General features: G+C 42.9%; 1 protein-coding gene across 4 annotated transcripts in view; it reads left to right on the plus strand.

The window, feature by feature from the left end:
* LOC128438997 (dmX-like protein 1) overlaps nt 1-9,780 on the plus strand; it is a 47,082-nt gene extending 37,302 nt beyond the window's left edge. For all 4 annotated transcript variants that reach the window (XM_053421796.1, XM_053421799.1, XM_053421797.1 and 1 more), the window contains 7 exons: nt 1,321-1,381; nt 1,774-1,901; nt 2,461-2,538; nt 2,712-2,803; nt 2,998-3,050; nt 3,658-3,875; nt 6,176-9,780. In XM_053421796.1, the coding sequence (XP_053277771.1) occupies nt 1,321-1,381; nt 1,774-1,901; nt 2,461-2,538; nt 2,712-2,803; nt 2,998-3,050; nt 3,658-3,875; nt 6,176-6,409 (864 nt within the window). In that variant the 3' untranslated portion in view covers nt 6,410-9,780. The remainder of the gene's footprint in view (nt 1-1,320; nt 1,382-1,773; nt 1,902-2,460; nt 2,539-2,711; nt 2,804-2,997; nt 3,051-3,657; nt 3,876-6,175) is intronic.
* The last annotated feature ends 54 nt before the right edge of the window (nt 9,781-9,834 follow it).

Genomic DNA, 9,834 nt, shown 5'->3' on the forward strand with positions numbered 1-9,834 from the left:
AGCTGCTAATTTGTCTTTGTCTGGGCTCAGTGGCTTAAAAGCCTCGTGGCTGCAAACACAAGATGTCCTCATTGATTTACCAAGGCATTATGATGCTGTTGACTGCTACAGCTTGTGAGGCCAGATCTCTGCCTTTCCCTGCTATTTGTAATGGAAAGTCTGTGAAAGCTGTTTCTCCAAAGCAGTGAAACTTGGCGAGAGCAGTGTGGAGGGAGATTGATTCGGTTCTGGTGGTTGCGGTGTCTTTGAATGGAGCAGCAGTGAGTCATGTTTGTTGATATTTACCCAGTTCGCTCATTGCTCTCGATATGCTGTCTGGACAGGGAGAGCCGCTCTGCATCGTGATTATTTCTCAGTCGGGAAGTTTGCTCAAGGTTGGAGCAGAATACAATTCACCTTAGCTCTATTCGTACAGCAGCAAATCACAATTTACATTATCTCAGGACATTTAACGGAGTGAGGTGGAGACCTTACAAGGTTATAGAGACAAACCCAATAGTTCCCACAGTGAGAAAGAAAAACAACTCGGGTTCTCTTCTTTGGTTCAGTTGTAAAAACCCTTGAGATTCCAGGGCTATTTTGGCCGTTTGTAATGCTTTTATATACCACATAAAATATACTATAAATATCCAGTCTTACAGACTTTAACTTGCATGTGAAAATAATTGTATTTATTAACTGAAGTTGAAGAACTCCAGGTGGCTTTGTGTTGACCCTATGACATCTTGAATCTGTCATGTGACTTTATCAAGGCGCCATGATCTGCGGCTCGTAGGGCTTACAGAAGAGAAGTGGGCAAGGGAAGGGAGAGAGAGCAAGGAGATGGAAAGAGAGAAGACCAGTAGAAGCAGATTCTGCAGCTCTGGGGTTAATGACGAGCAGAACTGTGATATGGAAAGAGAGATAATTGTAAATAGCACTGTTGGAAGACATCGTCGTTGATGTCTGCCTTCTTGGCCTCCAGTCATAATACAGGACTGAAAATATCCACCGAGCTATTAAGGCAATTTATTCTATATGTGATGATAGAACAGTCTAACTCTGCTTCCTTTCTCATACAGCAGACAGGTTTCTTTTTCAGTTTTGGTCCTGAACAAACTCATAACACAATCCTCTTTATGTCTGAACGACAAAATTACGGATCAGCCGGCTACATGTAGTATTCAGTTCCTGTTCAAAGGCTGTAGATCCTGCAACTTTCTGTAACTCTGCACTGTTGAACAGCAGTGTACAGTGTCCCTAATGTAAAATATGACTGTTTGCCATATTGAAGTTCAGTAAGAATCTCCTCCTCCTCTTCCTCCTCTTCACTTCTCCCAGATGATCAAGAGAAATATCAATAATGTGAGAAGGATGACCTCCCATCCCACACTGCCTTACTGTAAGTAAAATGTCTGTGAGTGGATTAGAGAAATGAAATGTTCTGTCCTGACATCATGATTTCTCTGTGAGAAAAGAGAAGAGGCTTCTGGGGGTGATTACATCAGCTGATGCAGGTTCTCCTGTGCAGATATTTAGCGAGAGGCAACATTTTATTTCCTCTGGCCTCGGTACTGCTGTTGATTTAGAGAAGGATGAGTGAGCCCCACAGCCTGTTGTATATTCAGTTAATCTGCACAGTGGGGATTCACTTGTGAGGTGTTTTGAATGCTGATCGTAAGATGTAAGGTTTGCTGAAGCATGTGCTTTAATTATTCCTTCATGAATTATTAAACTCATAATTTGGGGAAAAAGCCAAAACCTGATTTCACGTTCTTGTTTCCCGTGGACCAGACCTGACGGGGGCTCAGGACGGCAGTGTGCGGATGTTCGAGTGGGGTCACTCCCAGCAGATCATCTGCTTCAGAAGTCCCGGCAACTCCAGAGTCACCAGGATACGATTCAACCACCAAGGCAACAAGGTAACAAAGCCGAGCGTGGCTGAGAACAGTCACCGGCACACATGTCCCATTATTTTTAGCCTAGGCCGAATGCATCGTGATGTGTGCGCCTGTCGGATTGAACAACACTTTTAAAAGTCCGCTCACAACTGCACCGATCAGACACGAGCCGCAGCGGGGAGTTGTCTTCAGCGCACATTGTTCTTCATCTGAGTGACTCATCGCTCTGACCTCAGGCACTCGCCTCCAGCTAATAATACTCTCAGATGGTGCCGCTCCTGTGCCAGTACCACCCTCTCTGCCTGCTCTGACCAGGAGTTGAATATGCTGTAAAAACATTCGGTTGGACGGGACATGCAGAGCTCTCGACTGCAGCTATGTGAGCGGTGCTTGATCTTATGAGGCCGTTGACATTGTTTTCCGGCAAAGTAATTTGAGCACGATCCAAATCACCTGAAGGGAACGATAGGTCTCAGTTGTGTGCAATCTGAGGGCGATGTGTGTCTGTGTGTCTGTAATTGAATGAAGGATTAACTCTGTCTTCATATCAGCAAACTCTCATCTCTGAATGTTTGTGCAGTTCGGTATCGTAGATGCTGATGGAGGTTTGAGTCTCTGGCAGACCAACACAAGTGGGAATGCACCCAAACCCTTCCTGGTAAGAAATGTGAAGAGCGGATTCATTTAGTAATTTTTCTGTTTTTGCAGAATGTATTTTCCACCTCGGTGTCCTTCTGTTTTCTTCCTGTCTCTCTAATCTTTTCTTTCTCTTCTCCTGCGTCTCGATTACTGTCACTTTTACTCACCATCCGTTGTGTTGCTGTCTGCCAGACGTTGCAGTGCCACAACAAGACGGCACATGACTTTGTCTTCGTGGGCTCCTCCTCCCTCATCGCCACTGCAGGTCTTTCAACAGACAACAGGTACAAAAAAAAAAAAGATATTGGAGAGGATTTCTGGCTCCAGTCGTCCTCAATGAATTTCCCCTTCACACTTGAAGTCTGTTCCATTTAACTTCTCCGTGCTGTGGCCGACAGGAATAATGATGCATGCATGTATGATGTGATGCAAATGTTGGAATCTGGACAGTAACATGGTTATTTTTGACTTACTCCAGGAACGTGTGTTTGTGGGACACTCTGGTGACTCCTGCTAACAGCCTCGCACACGGTAAGACACCTCTTTGAAGAATCAGCTTATTTTCAACATCTTACCACTGAATCTGAATTCTCTTGGAGCAGCCTCTCAGTGACCGACTGCTTCTTAACTATGGAAACAGTGAAAACACAGAGTTTCTCTGGTCTCAGCTGCTCAGAGATCAGCGCAGCAGCTTCTTGATCAGAACAGAAGCTGCAGTTGGTTTGTACCGAGCTTCAGTTTCTGTGTTCGCCTCCAGTCTGACCTGCACTCACTTTTTGTTTTCACATTTAAAATTAAATATATATTTTTAAGCTATTTGGCTGCAGCTATATGTTTGTATAGAAAAGGAGTTTAATGTGGCTATTAAATGTGACTAAAACTAGACTAAAATGGAATTTGTTTTCGTCGACTAAAACTAGACTAAAACTAAGAAGGATAAAAATGACTAAAAGGTGACTAAAACTAATATGCATTTTCGTCAAAGGACTAAGACTAAATCAAAAATAGCTGCTAAAATTAACACTGGTTGACTCTTTGCTGCCTAGAGGCCAGATGCATCTTGTTTTTCGGGTTGTCTGTCCGTCCCATTCCAAGAAGATATCTCATCCTCCCTGTTTCTCCTCCTCTTCCTCCTCAGCTTTCTGCTGCCACGAGTCGGGCGCCACCGTGCTCGCCATGGCCCCCCGACAGCAGTTGCTCCTCACAGGCGGGAGGAAAGGCTGGATCAGCGTCCTGGAGCTTCCCCAGAGGCACCAGCGGCAGAGCTTCCAGGCCCATGACTCCCCGGTCAAAGCTCTGGCCGTCGACGTGATTGAGGACTGCTTCGTCAGTGGATCGGCTGAGGGCAACATCAAGGTATCCTCGCTGACCTTTTTTATTTTGCATCCCCACGTTACTGAAGGCAATTAGAGACATTACTGATAATGATTAGATTAGTACTCCATGAAGAGGATAGGGGAGTTTGATGGATCTTTCCTTTTTTAAATATGAATATTTAATAGTGTTTGTTGGCAACTTTCAAGGTCAGTTTGCTCTGTGAGGGACTTTCACAGGGAGTAAACTTCTCGTAACATGTCCAAGGTTAAAGCAGTGGGGGGTGTCCGCTGCACAGAGTGAGCACATCCCAGACAGATCCGTCCTGCACCCAGGTGTGAAGGTTTCCTGTCTCCTGCACATCGACTGTCGCACTCATCCGTGGAGACTGAGACCTCCATCAAAAGCTGTGTTTTGCCTTCCACATAAGAAGAATGCAGCAGGAGATGGTCTGGGTCAGATGAGTTCACAACAATAGAGACTTTTACAGAACAGGTCAGGCGAAGGATGGCGTCTGGTTGGAGCAGGAGGAGGCAGGAGAGGATGTATAAATTCCACTGTGGAAAACAAGTCCTGTACGACACGTCTTTTTCATCCCGAGATATTTTTTTACTCAAACTTTGCATCCGTCGTGCGTTTTAAACATCATCAACATGTCCACTCACTAGATGGGAAGTTTCCACATATTTTCCAGATGTATTGTCACATGAGCAACTGACTTCATTTGTATTGTCACACGAGGCCCCTCCCGTGAAATTTCAGGGAAGCAGCTTAATTTGCTAGAAAACAACGGAGAACTTGAGACGAAGCAGCTGCTCAGAAACATCGTCTGAATGATTTAGACTGAAATGTTCAAAAGTGAGAAGCTACAGGAAAGTGTTCTGACCGACAGCAGATGTCACCATCTTTAGATAATTCATCTTTTTAAATGTTTGGACTCGAACACGTTGGATCACACAGCTGTCGCACCGACCACGAAGCCACTGTGTCACGCAGATGTTTTGGGAATGCTGCAGTGAAACATCTGTCGGAAATTCAAACGACTTTGGTTCTGCATGATTGCTCTGAAAAATCCTCCGAAGCTGCGTGTGATGGTAACTTTTCTCAAGTTGCTAATTGTATAGCGGCCAAGTGAAAATGTCACATGGTGTTTTGCAAATTTCTAAGCTTTTAAAGAGTTTGATTAGAGCCTGTGGAAGTGGAAGATTAACTAATGTATACAGAGTTAAGTCCATGAAGAACCTTATCAAATAATAAAGCTCCCAGGCTGGGAATAGGAATCAAACAATGCAAGTGTCTCAGAGCTAATCATGGATCTCAGCGGACGCTCATCTCATGTTCACAATTTCCAGGCTCTCGTTCTGGAGGCGATTCAACTTGAACGATAACAGAGCTCATATTTAATAATTTTTTATTAATGTCAACAAATTATTTGAAGAGACTAAAAGCAGAAAATCATCCCGACGCCGTCTGTCACTCAGAGCAGATCATTTAGTCCTAAACCTTTAACAACACATCATTTGAAGTTAGATTTAGACTCTACTCCGTGCTGTCGGCTCTTTAATCATGCATTGTAAATTTGCCCTAAAGGTGGCACTATAGGAAAAACCATGCACGTACAAAATCTTGTGTCAAAGATGGACGAGATCCACAAAAGTGAAGCCAAAGCTTCTTAATGGCCCCCTGGTGGCTGGCTGCAGCATAGGTCATGAACCCTGCCTCCTCCAAGTTAGTGGGTGGGACATGGACCAAACTGAGAATACACGTCAATGTTCCTCAAGAAGGATTTCTGTCATACTTAGTTTCTTATCACACTGATGTTTGTTCCATTGTTCGTGTTTCTGGTAAAGTTCGGTTTCAATTAGTTATTTCAAGCGTTTCGTAGTGGAACCTCGATGCAGCAGCTCAATCTTCTGATTGCGTCTGTGATCAGGGCAAGATGGCAGCGTGTATTGGCTTCATTTCTGGATTGTGGGAGGAAGTGGAGAAGCGTCGGTCTTATATTTAATACAGACTATGGTTTGGACCAAGGTGGTAGAACGACTGACCAGCAGACACTGACGTCACTAGAACTGTGCCCCTAAAACATAGAACAGATCAAAACAGACACTGATGTGTTTTGCAAACAGGAGTCAAGTTTATTTTCAGTGAAGTTTCTCCTGCAGCAGTGAAAAGTTGGTCTGTCTGGAATCTTCACTGAATAAAATAAATGAATTAAAGGCTCCTTCTTAGCATCAATTCAGTTTTGGTCTTTTCATAGGATTAGAATGATAAAATATCTGATATATCTTCTCCAGATAAATTGTCTCTGAATTGTATTAAGTTGTTTCCTTCCCCCTCAGGTCTGGAGCCTGGCCACTCAGTGTCTCCTCTTCTCGTTTCCAAACGAGCACGCCCGCCAGTCGCTGTTCAGGAACCTGGGCACGGGCGTCATGCAGATCGAAGTGGGGCCGGCCAATCACATCTTCTCCTGCGGCGCCGATGGGACCATGAAGCTGAGGGTCCTCCCCAACCGCTACAGTGTCGGCAACAACAACAACAACAACCTCAAGAACGATGTTAAATTCATCATATAGACGGAAGCAGATCTGAATAATGTGAAGTTTGTTTTATGATTGAGAAACGTTTCTGGAGCTGTCATGAAAAGTTCCTTCATACCTGAACGTTGGTTCATGTTGGGGGAGCGAGGCCGAGACAGAGACGATGACATAGTGTTCTGAAAAGTTTTAAATGAAGAAAGACTTTCATGGAGAAAGAGGTGAAATATTCATAGGAGTTAAAGACTTTGACAGAGTGCGAGTGTTTCATCTGATTCAGGTTTTTCCCCTGAGAGTGAAATGATCCCATCTGTTGCTCTGTGTGGAACTTAGCGTCTGGTCGACCAAACACAAAGGTTTCAAACTGCTGTGGAAGTTAAAGTGGGCACAGGGTAAAGACGTGAGGGCTCGTTCAGTCAGAATAAAGACGACCCAGCAGGAGATCCTCCCAAACAAACTGCCAACTCAGCGTCTGAGGACGAGCACATGCGGAGCCTTTATTTGCACAGGAAGTGAAGCTGTAGAAGCAGGAAGTGAAGCTGTAGAAGCAGGAAGTGAAGCTGTAGAAGCAGGAAGCTGCAGCCTCAGCTTCTCTTAAGTTCACGTTAGGAAAGAGTCTGCGATAGAGGAAGCTCTTCTTGAATCACTGCTGGAGCGCTCAGTCGATGGAGGCGGAGCCTCACGCAGATAATTGATCCTTTTAACAGAATTGAACGTGTGGAGACTGAACAACACTGCCGAACCTGAACCTGAGCACAATGCAGCCTCCAGAGCAGTGGACAATCCTACAAAGCACATTCGATCCAGTCACAGATTCTCGTGCCCTCGTACAACGACCAGCTCAGCTGGAGGATCAGGTGTTAACTCACTACAGGAATCACAGACGTCAGATTCATGTCACTGTTACTGCGTCTCACTCTCGTGTGGCTGATCGGCTTTTCCAGCCTGATTTGAAGTGAACAAATTAGATTTATGAGACACATCATGTTTCCTGGAGGTAAAACAGCAGTTTCACATTTCAGAGAATATATATTTTTGGTTTTCTGGGATTCGATAGATGAGAAGATTGATGCCACTTTGTTTTTTACGATGCTACGGTCGCTAGCTGCTTAGCTTTGCTCAGCTTAGCTTAGCATAAATTCAGTTAGCCTAGCTCTGTCATGATGTAACCGAATCACGACATAACGTGTTTAAGTCATTTTAGCAGTTTTACAGCTGATTATAGACGTCACACAATCTCATGGCTTTGCAGTTGCCTTATAATTATTACTTTTATTACTTTTGGGTTTATTTCCATTAAACACGAGTTTTCACTTTACACAAGCAGATGTGACCTTTGACCTCGCCTATTCTGTAAACAGTTTCCCATTGTGATGGGAGGAGCCACAACACGAGCCCCTATTTTTTTTTTTTTTTAGGGTGTATGTTTTTATATTTTACAAAATTAAAATCACACCAAATTCTCAATTGGCATTTCCTGCTTTCTGTAAACCGTCAGATTCAATAGACGAGTTTCAGATTTACAAGAAGCATCTTTTTCTTTTTCTTTTTTATCATTTCCAAAGTTGTTTGCAGTTTTATTTGTGAGTCGAACTTAATCTAACAATGTGTCGAACTCCAACCAATCACCTGCTGCTGTTTCCAGAGCACTTGCACGCACTTGCACCCCCCCCGGAGATTAGCTCAACGCTTTGCACCTGAAAAACACCCCGATAAATAAAAGAATGTATATATTTAAATAGTCTCGATTATAAAACTCCTCCCAAATCTATTTTCACCAATCCAGTTAAAGCTTTAGCTTCTTTAGAACAGCCACATATGAGAGTATCAGTCTTCTCACCTTCTACGACAGAAAGCAAATAAAATAACGTATTTTCCAAAATGTCACTGGCTTGGATCCAGGTTTACAGATGTGCCGTCGCCCAGTGTTTCCTAACGCTCCTGCTCCGCTTCTCTTTCATCTGCACATCAGGATTAAGCTGAACTCGATGTATTGTGAAGCAGATAAGTACGAGGCTGGATAGAGCAGTCAGTCATAATAGTACAATATATCATAGGATGTGTGTTTATCCAGGCCTAGATTATATCAGCGGTATTATTATTATTATTATTATTATTATTATTATTAAGTGTCCTTACTCTCCAACAGCTGCTGCTGCTGTTGGTCCTGATGCTACAGATTGTTACTGATGTTAAATTGCACAGATTAGCTTTAGTTAGAGGTTCTGGTTGGAGCAGTGGGACACCATGAGCACCTGACATGTTGGAGATTAAGCTGATGAACATGTAGCAGGAGACGTTGAACGGGCTTCTGGGTTTTAAAGAATTTCTCGTGTCGTGCAGAAAGTTTTATTTCCGATGACGACGCATCTTTTCGTCATCTCCAAACTTTCCTTCTCCACTTGGGCCGTGATTGAAAACTGCCTCGGGAACAACAGTGTTTCTCTTGAAGTAATATTCACTTTATTAACAGACAAACTTTATCTGGTTTGACTTTCACTTGTTTTGGATCAAGTCACAACAATATCACTTATTTTTGTGTTTTTATTATTATTATCATCAAAGTGTCTTTTTTTTCTTTTCTTTTTTTTATTTAAATCACCCGAACGCAGCACGTTGCCTTCAGCTCCTGCTGGGACGTGTGAGCTCGGCCGGTGCGACCGCAGCAGCGAGGCGTGAAGGAGGGTAATAATAATCCGCTCACACGACCCACAGCCCCCCCGCTGTGCTGCTGCTGGGGGACACATGTACATTCGCTTTGATTTCAGGGATAAACTGAGGAAAAGCTTTTAAATGAAACAGATTTAATGCAGTCGTGTAAATACATAGATCCGCAAACGAGGCTTCTCATATTAACTGCGTATTAATAAGGACTAGTCGTAGATGAACAGTAGGTAATTACGACAGAAGCCACTTTATGAAGAATATAATTCTATACAAATATTTATGGAACATGTGCATATTTAGGGTTATAGTGACTGATCAGAAGGTGGATGTGATCTTATTTCCTGCTCTTTTTCTTCTTATTTGATTAATTTCTCTTCTTTCTTATGTTTTGTTCCTTTTGTGGGCGTGAACAACAAGATTGTGATTTTTGTTTCCCCAACGAATCAAAGTGGTTTGAGGAGGACGAGAGAATAAAATCCATTTTATCAAAAATTAAAACCATGTTTGCTCGGACAAAATCTGGAGAATAAAATCTATTTTTTAATCAAATCCTGCTTCTTATTTTCCTCACTCTGCCTAATAAAAAAAGAACTGAATCTTCACTTCTTCCCTTTTGTTTTCTCACTTCAATCTTACAAATGTGAATTTGATCAGAAGATTCTAATTTTATAATGAAGATAATGTGTAAATCAATGTATTAAATACAGAAAATGTACCAATGTAATAAAAATGATGCAACATGAGCAAGTTGTATTGTCATTTTTAAAGCTTAGATCCGGGTCATAGATCTCTGTGGG

Source organism: Pleuronectes platessa, chromosome 4 (genome assembly GCF_947347685.1).
Source record: "Pleuronectes platessa chromosome 4, fPlePla1.1, whole genome shotgun sequence".
NCBI lineage: Eukaryota > Metazoa > Chordata > Actinopteri > Pleuronectiformes > Pleuronectidae > Pleuronectes > Pleuronectes platessa.